At 40.9% G+C, this 13,283-nt stretch overlaps 2 protein-coding genes across 2 annotated transcripts in view; both read right to left on the minus strand.

Moving 5' to 3' along the window:
• The window catches only part of LOC309649616 (NACHT, LRR and PYD domains-containing protein 8-like), a 35,588-nt gene extending 23,612 nt beyond the window's left edge, over positions 1–11,976 (minus strand). The window contains exon 1 of the mRNA XM_082439780.1: positions 542–11,976. Coding sequence (XP_082295906.1) covers positions 542–927 — 386 coding nt within the window. The 5' untranslated portion in view covers positions 928–11,976. The remainder of the gene's footprint in view (positions 1–541) is intronic.
• The window catches only part of LOC309648221 (zinc finger and SCAN domain-containing protein 5B-like), a 163,310-nt gene that overhangs the window by 143,569 nt on the left and 6,458 nt on the right, over positions 1–13,283 (minus strand). The gene's annotated exons all lie outside the window — the stretch shown is intronic.

The raw sequence follows: 13,283 nt of genomic DNA on the forward strand, positions 1-13,283 counted from the left end.
TGTATATGCATAACTGATTCACTTTGCTGTACTAACACCTGAAACTGAAACTAACACAACACTGTAAATCAACTATACTCCAATAAAAATTTAAAAAATAATAAAATAAACAACAATATCCTACTGTATAGCACAGGGAACTCTACTCAGTATTTTGTAATAACCTATAATGGAAAGAATCTGAAAAAGAATATATATATATTCGTATATATATATATATATATATATATATATATATATATATACGAATCACTGTGCTGTACACCTGAAACTAGCAAAACACTGTAAATCAACTATATGTCAATGAAAAAGGGAGCCAATTTCCAAATTAAAAAATAAAACCATAGTCGAAAAAAATAAAAAATAAACGCTTTAATATACATGTATGTATGTGCTATATGTGTATATATCTATGTATGTGCATATTTAGATGTATAAGAAAATAAAGTGTAAATATAGTGTATCTGCATAGGAGTGGCTAGTGAAGCATTTAGCTCTATAGCACCCAAGCCCAACCCCATCTTGTATACCAGATTCTTACTCACCATTCAGCTCCATCTGTACCCGAAGACACAGTTCTGCCTGGTTCATCTTGGCGAAGATGTCGTGAGTCACCTCCCAAGCTAGGCGTCCAGGGAAGTACTCGATTAGGAGGTGAACCACCTCCCCCCACCGGGCTGTCTTCAGCTGGTCCCAGCTGATCTGGAGAGAGCCAGGTCTGGGGCTCTCTTCCACTAAAAGCTGCTTGAACCTCTGTAGATTCTCCTTGCTTAAATAGACCATGTACAGCATGACTCCGTCTTTGAAAGGGAAGGTGGAGGAGGAGGAGGAGGAGAAGGAAGAAGGAGAGTGAGAGGAGAAGGAAGGGGGCGAAGGAGAGGAGGAGGGGCAGGAGGAAGAGTCAGAACTCCAGTTCACATCGCTCATCGTTACTCAAGGCCAAGAACCTCGGCGCCAGCGACAAGGAGGACCAGTTGGAGGAGAGAAGAGACGCGACCTGGGGAGACATGAAGTTACAAGAACGTGAAAATGCCGCCCCAGGGGACAGATTTATGTAATCCATATTGGATGGAGCATACCATGTGCTGGATATCCTCTTCCCTCCCTTCCTCAAAGATTCTCTGGCCTGCGGAAAAACCTGGGAGCCCCTCCAGTATTGGGGCTCAGTGTTTAGACTCAAAACCATTTTGTAGTTTTTAATTCTCTATGCCACTTATTAGCAAGGTGACTTTGGGAAAATTGCAGAGCCTCTTTGCGCCTCTTTTCTCATCTCTGATACTGGGATCTTATCATATGTGCTCTTGGGGTTGTGAGGATTCTCAAAGAGATACACCCACAAGTACATTTAAGACGGTGCCTGGTTCATCATAGCTAACAATGACTCAGGGCTTCCTTCTATACCATGATTATTTTAAAGGCTCAATGGGAATTTATAAAAAGCACCTGGAATCAAAGGTTTATTCCCGTCTATGCATCTTCTTGCATCTTCTCCACCATATGTCTTTCTTTTGTCTTCTTCCATTGTGTTTATTGTGTGTAAAAAGTGGAATGTGGAGGAGAAAAGAATGAAGTCACTAGGGGGAGTGGGGCTTTCGCCTTGGTCTACCTACTACTCGTATCCTATTGCTTCTCTGAGTTATCTGTATTATCATCTGTTAACTCTCGTCTCCATCACCCGAGAACTTCCTGGATACTTAAGTCACCATGTATTGGGCACTGACTCAAAGTTTTATCTCCTTCAATTGACTGCAGTGGTTTTGGAGAATTGCAAGCTCCCTGTGGATGACGACCACCTCTAGTAGCCACGCTACTTAACCTTCACCTCCACTCTTGATTCTGTTATTCTGATATTTGAGCAAAAAGAAAAAGTCTACATTAAGAAAAAAGAAAGGTCTGAAACAACCTAACTCTACACCTCAAGGAACTGGAAAAAGAAGAATAAACTGAGCCCAACTGGACCTGGTGAACTCAAGTATCTGATATAGTAACTGTAAGAAAGTGATGTGGAAAAATAGGAGATAGAAGAGAGAGGAAAACAACACCACCACTCACCGCTGAAGGGAATTAGGCTGCCTGTCTCCTTCCTGTCACAAACATCTCCCAAAGCAGAAAGAAAAAGCACTTGGTCTGCCCCACGTTCCACCTTAATAGGCTCTGGGGTTCTGGGCAACGTGCATCCCCCCTTCCCATTGGCTGGGCTGGTGCGTTGTCATTCTTCTTCATGGCACGGATTTGAAAGCATTTAGCATCCTCGGGCAGAGGAATTGGGCCACAAGGCTTATTCTCACAGGTGCTTCCAATTTGTGAAGGATCTGCTCCCCTACCTCTGAGATTCAGAAGAACAAGCAACTTTAGAAAATTACAGGTTTGGAGTGTTCCCCAAACTCACAGAGGGCTAACACTGTTGTCAGCCCAAAGGTGCTGCATCCAACGGAAAACATCTACAGCAACTAATTGGATGATCTTGTTCACATGAGCATCTCCCCTATTTGGAATGTAATCTTACTAAGCAAAAGGGGGGGGGGTTTCAGTATCACCAGGACCTAATGTGGGTCCCAAAGCAATAGACCCTGTCAAAGGAGACTCAGAGACAGAGCATGTAGGAAAATGACACATACACACACAGACATATATATAAACACATATATTGGTAGTAGATTTCCATGGGGTCTTTTGGGTTTTCTGAAATGTAATCAAGTCATGTGCACATATAGTTTTACCTGTTCCTTTCCAATTCTTATGCCTTTCTCTACTTGCTTCCTAATTGCTGATTTAAGTTTAAAATAAGTTACAATTGTCAACTTCCTGGATCCCCAGAGCCTATTAAGTTGGAAGGTGGGGCAGACCAAGTGCATTTTCCTTCTGCTTTGGGAGATGTTTCTGACAGGAGCCAGGAAGCCTAATTCCCTCCAGGGGTGAGTTAAATTAGTTACAATTGTAGTTAAAATTGCAATTGGCTAAAACCTCCAACAGGATGTTAGTTAGTGGTGGCCATGAGACCATCTGTCTCGTTCCTGACTTCAGTGGAAAAGCCTCCTTGTTTATGATGGAATGGCTTCATGGGTGGTTTTTCTGGCATTGGGAGAAGAAATGGTCCCTAGATGCGGTTGCCTCTGTGGTTTTCAGGCCTCAAGGACACTTTTTAAAAATTTTATTGTAGTTGATGTACAATGCTGTGTTAATTTCTGCTGTACGGCAAAGTGATTCAGTTATACATATATATACATTCTTTTTAATATTCTTTTCCATGATGTTTTATCCCAGGAAATTGAATATAGTTCCCTGTGCTATACAGTAGGACCTTGTTGTTTATCCATTCAATATATAATGGTCTGCATCTGCTAACCCCAAACACCCAATCCTTCCCTCCCCCACCTCACCTCCCCCTTGGCAACCACTAGTCTGTTCTCTATATCTGAGGCCTCAGGCACTCTTGATTCCTCTCGTCGTTCATTGTTCTACAAGACCCCTCAGATGGTAGGAGAGGTATCTACATCAGTGGCCTTTGGCTGAAGTGGAAGATTCCATTTACATCCGATGGGTTTTAATTAGGAACCCATCTCTGCCTCTCCTCTCCCAGGTGGGGATGATTTACACCTAAAAGAGAAGGAGTCTGCAATTACCTGTAGCAGCTGGGTCTTGGTGGCTTCTTGCCCTATCCCCAGACACGCTGCAACAGAGGGGGCGGGACGTCCGGAGACAGACCTGATAGGAGCCAGAGGGAGCCAAGGGCCAATCACAGGCTGGGGAGGGCGTGGAGTTGACTTTGAGGTTCCCTGCCTCCGCCATCTAGAAACGTGTGTGAGATTAGAAGTCGGCTTGGTAAGCCACGTCTCTTTTCTCTGGGGCTCTGAACTTTCCCTTCCTTTGGTTTTTCTTTTCTTTTTTAAAAGAACAGCTTTGTTGTGATTGATTTAAAGTCGTGGGGTGGGTAGAAATAACCAGCTTTTTTTGAGGTATAATTAATACACGAAAAAACACTGCACATATTTTAACATGTAACTTGATGAGTTTGGACACAGGCATACGCCACAATCAAGGGAATAGACATAGCCAGCACCTCCAAAAGTTTCTTTGTGTCCTGTGTGTGTGTGTATGTGTGTGTGTAGTAGGAACATTTAACATGACACCCATCCTCTTAAAATTTTCAGGGTGCAATACAGTATTGATGACTATGGGTACTTTGCTGTAGGGCAGATCCCCAAAACTGATTCATCTTGCATAACTGACACTTTACACCGTTGGAGATACATGCAATAGGACTTTATTCAGCCTTAAAAAAGAAGGAAATCCTGCCATTTGTGTGACAGCGTGGATGACGCTGGAGAACATTATCCTAGGTGAAGTAAACCGGTGCCAGAAGGAAAATACAGCAAGATTCCACGTCTGTGAGGTACCAAAAAGACTCCAACTTTTAGAAGCAGAGACTAGAACGGTGGTTACCAGGAGCTTGGGGTGGGGGAGTGGAAAATGGGGAGTTGTTCCCGGCGTCTTCTTAATCAGCAGGAATCTATTGCACCTCTGTCCTCTCATTGGAAGCTTCCTGCTTTCTAGACCCAGGAGGTTCTACACAGGTCTTTGAGAAATTGCAGATGAATTTCTCCCTTCTTGTTTTTTCTCCCTCCAGGGTTTTTGCACCTGTTTTCACTGACCACTGCTCTGTAACACTCTTTCCACCCTCCTTGCCTCAAGCTGATGCGTCCTTCAAGTCTCTTATAATTCCCTTTCCTAGGCTCGCTTGTTCTACACGGTATAATCTCATGGCTCCTGTCGGGGGGAAGAAAAAAAAAAAAATCCCTTCTCACACTCAACACACATGATACTAATTACAGTTGATCTGCTTATTGATGGATTCTATGTTTGTGAATTCACCTGCTTGCTAAAATTTATTAGTAACTCCCAAAATCAATACTTGGGGTACTTTCCCTGGGCATTCTTGGGCATGCACAGAAAGATGAAAAATTTGAGTCCCCTGACACACGCTCCCAGCCGAGGTTGGACCAGGCAGTTCTTTGCCTTCTTGTTTAAGCTCAGCTCTCATCCTCTATACAAGTGTCGTTTTTGTGGATCTATTTGGTGCCAATTTTTGGCTGTGACATTGCTGTTTAACAAACCCAAGTATAGTCCTGAAGTGTGGTCTAATGTTCCTGAGCACCTGAAGGCTGTCATGTGTCTTCCGGAGAAACCGGTGTGTTATATAAGCTTCCTTCAGGCATGCGTTATAGTGCTGTTGGCTGTGAGTTCAACATTAGTGAATCAACCATATATTTTGAGTAAGGTGTCTTTAAACCGAGACACACATAAAACAAGGTTACGTATTGATTTGTTGACCAAAATGTTGTAACCAGAGGCTCGAAGGTACCTAATCCTGTATTTCACATAGAAGCAGTGGTTCTGTTATCACTGCTTCAGTGTACTGGTGACTTTATAAAACGTAAGTGGTGTGAATAATGAGAATTGAGAATCGGGTGTCCTTATGACAGGAAATGATAGACATTTAACGAACACCTCATGTGCGCCTCGTGTGCCTGGGAATGGAGGATTGAACGAGGCAGACAAGGATTTCCTAAACATGGTCTTCATCACCAACACGTAAGCTTGTGAGATCTGCTCATTTACATCCGTGTCACCAGTTCCTAGCGTAGCTCTGAGGGGCTAATGTAAAACATGCAGACTCTAGCTGATAACGCTGTCTTATATAATGGAAATTTGCTAAGGGAGCAGAACTTCAGTTTTCTCACCCCCAAATATGTGTGTATATATATGATATCACACATAGTGATGGATGTTTTAACCAGATGGGGGCAGTCCTTTTACAATGTGTACATATATCGAATCACCGCGATGCACACTTTAAGTATCCTACAATTTTGTCAATTATACCCTGATAAAACTGATTTTTTTTTAAAAGGGGGAAGAGGCAAGTCTCTGTGCCTGTTTACATGAGTGGGAATTAAAGTTAAAAAATTTTGACTTGTATTTGTCGTCACAATGGCTTAATGCATTTTATGTCTACACCCACAGACCATCTCCCTTGCTCAAGTTACAGAACATTTCTGGTGCCCTAGAACGCCTCCAAATGCCCCCTCAGCACTGACCACTATTCTCAACTCATGGTAGAGTTGGTTCCTTTTTGCCCATTCTTGAAATTCATATAAAGATATAATGCAGTGGGAATCTTTGGTTATCTTTTCTGCTCAACATAATTGTGAGGTTCATGTGTCCTGTTGCCTGTATCAATTGTTTATTTTTATTACTCTGTAGAATTCCATCGTACGAAGGTAACACATTCTCCTCGGTGGACATTCTGTGTGTTCCAAATGTTTTATCATTGAGTAGAGCTGCTGTAAACATCCTTGTTCATGTCTTTTGATGGATGTTTCCTGGATAGTAGCTGGGAGTGGAATTACAAGGTGTATGTACATATATGCTGCAAACAGTTTTAGAAAGTGGACGTATCTTTTTAAACTCTCACAAGTAATGTATGGGCGTTCCAGTTGCTGCGCATTTTTGATAAGACTTGGTGATGTCGACTCTTATCGTTTTAGTCACATGGGGTGCAATATTATTTCCTTGTGGTTTTAATGGAAATTTTCTGAGTCATGCTTATTGGTCATTTGGTTAACCTCATTTGTGAGGTTCCTGTTGAAGTGTTCTGACCACCTAAATATTTTTATTGCAGTTGTTGGGTGTAGTTGTATCTATATCAATTAGGTCAGGTTGATTAATGATGTGATTCAAATAATCTATATCCTTACATGATTTTCCTGCTTGCTCACTTTGTTATTGAGATGTGTTTAAATCTCCAGTGTATTGTCCTTTTAGTTCTGTTATTCCTTTATATATTTTGAAGCTATGCTATCTGGTACATAAAATTTTAGACTTGCTATATCTTCCTGCTGTACTCAACAATATATAGTGTGCTCTGTATTGAGTAGTAATTTTGCTTTAAAATCTACTTGACAATGATATAGCTATGCACATTTATTTCTGGTTAGGGTGTACATACTGCATTATTCCCCATTAATTTACTTTAAATGGTTTATGCTCTGATACTTGAAGTGTATCTTTTTTATCTTTATTTTTATTTTTTAAACATCTTTATTGGAGTATAATTGCTTTACAATGTTGTGTTAGTTTCTGCTGTATAACAAAGTGAATCAGCTATACATATACATATATCCCCATATCCCCCCCTCTTGCATCTCCCTCCCACCCTCCCTATCCCATCCCTCTAGATGGACACAAAGCACTGAGCTGACCTTCCTGTGCTATGCAGCTGCTTCTCACTAGCTATCTATTTTACATTTGGTAGTGTATATATATCCATGCCACTCTCTCACATCATCCCAGCTTACACTTCCCCCTCCCAGTGTCCTCAAGTCCATTCTCTATGTCTGTGCCTTTATTCCTGTCCTCCCCTAGGTTCATCTGAACCATTTTTTTAAGATTCCATATATATGTGTTAGCAAACAGTATTTGTTTTTCTGACTTACTTCACTCTGTATGACAGACTCTGGGTCCATCCACCTCACTACAAATAACTCAATTTTGTTTCTTTTTATGGCTGAGTAATATTCCATTGTATATATGTGCCACATCTTCTTTATCCATTCATCTGTTGATGGACACTTAGGTTGCTTCCGTGTCCTGGCTATTGTAAATAGTGCTGCAATGAACATTGTGGTACCTGACTGTTTTTGAATTATGGTTTTCTCAGGGTCAGTAGTGGGATTGCTGGGTCATACGGTAGTTCTATTTTTAGTTTTTTAAGGAACCGCCATACTGTTCTCCATAGTGGCTGTATCAATTTACTTTCCCACCAACAGTGCAAGAGGGCTCCCTTTTCTCAACACCCTCTCCAGCATTTGTTTTTTGTAGATTTTTTTGATGATGACCATTCTGACTGGTGTGAGGTGACACCTCATTTTAGTTTTGATTTGCATTTCTCAAATGATTAGTGATGTTGAGCATCCTTTCATGTGTTTGTTGGTAATCTGTATATCTTCTTTGGAGAAATGTCTATTTAGGTCTTCTGCCCATTTTTGGATTGGGTTGTTTGTTTTTTTGATATTGAGCTGCATGAGCTCCTTGTATGTTTTGGAGATTAGTCCTTTGTCAGTTGCTTCGTTTGCAAATATTTTCTCCCATTCTGAGGGTTGTCTTTTTTTCTTGTTTATGGTTTCCTTTGCTGTGCAAAAGCTTTTAAGTTTCATTAGGTCCCATTTATTTATTTTTGTTTTTATTTCCATTTCTGTAGGAAGTGGGTCAAAAAGGATCTTGCTGTGATTTATGTCAAAGAGTGTTCTTCCTTTGTTTTCCTCTAAGAGTTTGATAGTGTCTGGCCTTACATTTAGGTCTTTAATCCATTTTGAGTTTATTTTTGTGTATGGTGTTAGGAAGTGTTCTACTTTCATTCTTTTACATGTAGCTGTCTAGTTTTCCCACCACCACTTATTGAAGAGGCTATCTGTTCTCCATTGTACATTCTTGCCTCCTTTATCAAAGATAGGTGACCAAATGTGCGTGGGTTTATCTCTGGGCTTTCTATCTTGTTCCATTGATCTATATTTCTGTTTTTGTGCCAGTACCATACTTTCTTGATTACTGTAGCTTTGTAGTATAGTCTGAAGTCAGGGAGCCTGAATCCAGGCTCCAGCTCCATTTTTCTTTCTCAAGATTGCTTTGGCTATTTGGGGTCTTTTGTGTTTCCATACAAATTGTGAAGTTTTTTGTTCTAGTTCTGTGAAAACTGCCATTGGTAGTTTGATAGGGATTGCATTGAATCTGTAGATTGCTTTGGGTAGTATAGTCATTTTCACAATGTTGATTCTTCCAATTCAAGAACATGGTATATCTGTCCATCTGTTTGTATCATCTTTAATTTCTTTAATCAGTGTCTTACAGTTTCCTGCATGCAGGTCTTTTGTCTCCTTAGGTAGGTTTATTCCTAGGTATTTTATTCTTTCTGTTGCAATGGTAAATGGGAGTGTTTTTTAAATTTTTCTTTCAGATATTTCATCTTTAGTGTATAGGAATGCAAGAGATTTCTGTGGATTAATTTTGTACCCTGTTACTTTAACATATTCATTGATTAACTCTAGTAGTTTTCTGGTAGCATCTTTAGGATTCTCTATGTATAGTATCATGTCATCTGCAAACAATGACAGCTTTACTTCTTCTTTTCCAATTTGGATTCCTTTTATTTCTTTTTCTTCTCTGATTGCTGTGGCTAAAACTTCCAAAACTATGTTGAATAATAGTGGTGAGAGTGGGCAACCTTGTCTTGTTCCTGATTTTAGAGGAAATGGTTTCAGTTTTTCACCATTGAGAATGATATTGGCTGTGGGTTTGTCATATATGGCCTTTCTTATGTTGAGGTAAGTTCCCTCTATGCCTACTTTCTGGAGGGTTTTTATCATAAATGGGTGTTGAATTTTGTCAAAAGCTTTTTCTGCATCTATTGAGATAATCATATGGTTTTTCTCCTTCAGTTTGTTAATATGGTTTATCACACTGATTGATTTGTGTATATTGAAGAATCCTTGCATTCCTGGGATAAACCCCACTTGATCATGGTGTACGATCCTTTTAATGTACTGTTGAATTCTGTTTGCTAGTATTTTGTTGAGGATTTTTGCATCTATGTTCATCAGTGATATTGGTCTGTAGTTTTCTTTTTTTGTGACATCTTTGTCTGGTTTTGGTATCAGGGTGATGGTGGCCTCATAGAATGAGTTTGGGAGTGTTTCTCCCTCTGCTATATTTTGGAAGAGTTTGAGAAGGATAAGTGTTAGCTCTTCTCTAAGTGCCTTGATGGGTCTGGCTAAAAGTTTATCAATTTTGTTTACCTTCTCACAGAACCAGCTTTTGGTTTTATTGATCTTTGCTATTGTTTCCTTCATTTCTTTTTCATTTATTTCTGATCTGATCTTTATGATTTCTTTCCTTCTGCTCACTTTGGGTTTTTTTTTGTTCTTCTTTTCTCTAATTGCTTTAGGTGTAAGGTTAGGTTGTTTATTTGAGATGTTTCTTGTTTCTTGAGGTAGGATTGTTTTGCTATAAGCTTCCCTCTTAGAACTGCTTTTGCTGCATCCCATAGATTTTGGGTCGTCGTGTGTTCATTGTCATTTGTTTCTAGGTATTTTTTGATTTCCTCTTTAATTTCCTCAGTGATCTCTTGGTTATTTCGTAGCATATTGTTTAGCCTCCATGTGTGTGTATTTTTTACAGACTTTTTCCTGTAATTGATATCTAGTCTCATAGTGTTGTGGTTGGAAAAGATGCTTGTACAATTTCAATTTTCGTAAATTTACCAAGGCGTGATTTGTGACACAAGATATGATCTATCCTGGAGAATGTTCCATGAACACTTGAGAAGAAAGTGTATTTTGTTGTTTTTGGATGGAATGTCCTATAAATATCAATTAGATCCTTCTTGTTTAATGTGTCATTTAAAGCTTGTGTTTCCTTATTTATTTTCATTTTGGATGATCCATCCATTGGTAAAAGTGGGGTGTTAAAGTCCCCTACTATTATTGTGTTACTGTCAATTTCCCCTGTTATAGCTGTTAGCATTTGCCTTATGTATTGAGGTGCTCCTGTGTTGGGTGCATAAATATTTACAATTGTTATATCTTCTTCTTGGGTTGATTCCTTGATCATTATGTAGTGTCCTTCTTTGTCTCCTGTGATAGTCTTTATTTTAAAGTCTATTTTGTCTGATATGAGAATTGCTACTCCAGCTTTCTTTTGATTTCCATTTGCATGGGATATCTTTTTCCATCCCCTCACTTTCAGTCTGTATGTGTCTCTAGGTCTGAAGTGGGTCTCTTGTAGACAGCATATATACAGGTCTTGTTTTTGTATCCATTCAGCTAGTCTGTGTCTTTTGGTTGGAGCATTTAATCATTTACACTTAAGGTAATTATCGATATGTATGTTCCTATTACCATTTTCTTAATTGTTTTGGGTTTGTTTTTGTAGGTCTTTTCCTTGTCTTGTGTTTCCTGCCTAGAGAAGTTCCTTTAGCATTTGTTGTAAAGCTGGTTTGGTGGTGCTGAATTCTCTTAACTTTTGCTTGTCTGTAAAGGTTTTAATTTCTCCATCAAATCTGAATGAGATCCTTGCTGGGTAGAGTAATCTTAGTTGTAGATTTTTCCCTTTCATCAGTTTAAATATGTCCTGCCACTCCCTTCTGGCTGGCAGAGTTTCTGCTGAAAGATCAGCTCTTAACTTTATGGGGATTCCCTTGTATGTTATTTGTTGCTTTTCCCTTGCTGCTTTTAATATTTTTTCTTTGTATTTAATTTTTGATAGTTTGACTAGTATGTGTCTTGGCGTGTTTCTCCTTGGATTTATCCTGTATGGGACTCTCTGTGCTTCCTGGACTTGACTTTTTCCTTTCCCTTTTTAGGGAAGTTTTCAAGTATAATCTCGTCAAATATTTTCTCAGTCCCTTTTTTTTCTCTTCTTATTCTGGGACCCCTATAATTCTAATGTTGGGGCATTTAATGTTGTCCCAGAGGTCTCTGAGACTGTCCTCAATTCTTTTTCTTTATTCTGCTCTGTGGTAGTTATTTCCACTATTTTATCTTCCAGGTCACTTATCCGTTCTTCTGCCTCAGTTATTCTGCTATTGATTCTTTCTAGCGAATTTTTAACTTATTGGGTTGTTCATCATTGTTTGCTCGCTCTTTAGTTCTTCTAGGTCCTTGTTAAACGTTTCGTGTATTTTCTCCGTTCTGTTTCCAAGATTTTGGATCATCTTTACTATCATTACTCTGAATTCTTTTTCAGGTCGACTGCCTATTTCCTCTTCATTTGTTTGGTCTGGTGGGTTTTTACTTTGCTCCTTCATTTGCTGCATATTTCTCTGTCTTCTCATTTTGCTTAACTTACTGTGTTTGGGGTCTCCTTTTTGCAGGCTGCAGGTTCGTAGTTCCCATTGTTTTTGGTGTCTGCTCCCAGTGGGTAAGGTTGGTTCAGTGGCTTGTGTAGGCTTCCTGGTGGAGGTGACTGGTGCCTATGTTTTGGTGGATGAGGCTGGATCTTGTCTTTCTGGTGGGCAGGACCCTGTCTGGTGGTGTGTTTTGGGGTGTCTGTGAACTTAGCATGATTTTAGGCAGCCTCTCTGCTAATGGGTGGGGTTGTGTTCCTGTTTTGGTATTTCTTTGGCATGGGGTGCCCAGCAGTGGAGATTGCTGGTCGTTGAGTAGAGCTGGGTCTTAGCGTTGAGATGGAGATCTCTGGGAGAGCTCTCGCTGATTGGTATTACATGGGGCCGGGAGGTCTCTGGTGGTCCAGTGTCCTGAACTCGGCTCTCCCACTTCAGAGGCTCAGGCCTGACACCCGGCTGGAGCACCAAGACCCTGCCAGCCACACGGCTGAGAAGAAAAGGGAAAAGAAAAAAAAAATTAAAATAAATACATAAAATAAAATAATTAAAATGAAAAAGTAATTTAAAAAAAAAGAAAAGAGCAACCAAACCAATAAACAAATCCACCAATGATAACAAGTGCTAAAAAGTATATTACGATAAACATAAAAATCAGAAACAAGTCAGTTGCAGACAGCAAACCCCAAGTCTACAGTTGCTCCCAAAGTCCACCGCCTCAATTTTGGGATGATTCGTTGTCTATTCAGGTATTCCGCAGATGCAGGTACATCAAGTTGATTGATTTAATCCGCTGCTCCTGAGGCTGCTGGGAGAGATTTCCGTTTCTCTTCTTTGTCCGCACAGCTCCCGGGGTTCAGCTTTGGATTTGGCCCCGCCTCTGTGTGTAGGTCGCCTGAGGGCGTCTGTTCTTCGCTCAGACAGGATGGGGTTAAAGGAGCAGCTGCTTCGGGGGCTCTGGCTCACTCAGGCCGGGAGGGTGGGGGGAGGGAGGGGTACGGAGGAGGCAGGGCGAGCCTGCGGCGTCAGAGGCGTCGTGACGTTGCAGCAGCCCGAGGCGTGCCGTGCGTTCTCCCTGGGAAGTTGTCCCCGGATCACAGGACCCTGGCCGTGGCGGGCTGCACCGGCTCCCGGGAGGGGCGGTGTGGAGAGTGACCTGGGCTCGTATACAGGCTTTTTGGTGGCGGCAGCAGCAGCCTTAGCGTCTCACTCCCGTCTCTGGGGTCCGCGCTGATAGCCACGGCTCGCACCCGTCTCTGGAGCTCGTTGAGGCGGCGCTCTGAATACCCTCTCCTCGCGCACCCAAAACAATGGTCTCTTGCCTCTTCGGCAGCTGCAGACTTTTTCCCGGACTCCTTCCCGGCTAGCTGTGGTGCACTAGCCTCTT

This window comes from Balaenoptera physalus (genome assembly GCF_965194825.1).
Source record: "Balaenoptera physalus genome assembly, chromosome: 19".
In the NCBI taxonomy this organism is placed as follows: Eukaryota; Metazoa; Chordata; class Mammalia; order Artiodactyla; family Balaenopteridae; genus Balaenoptera; species Balaenoptera physalus.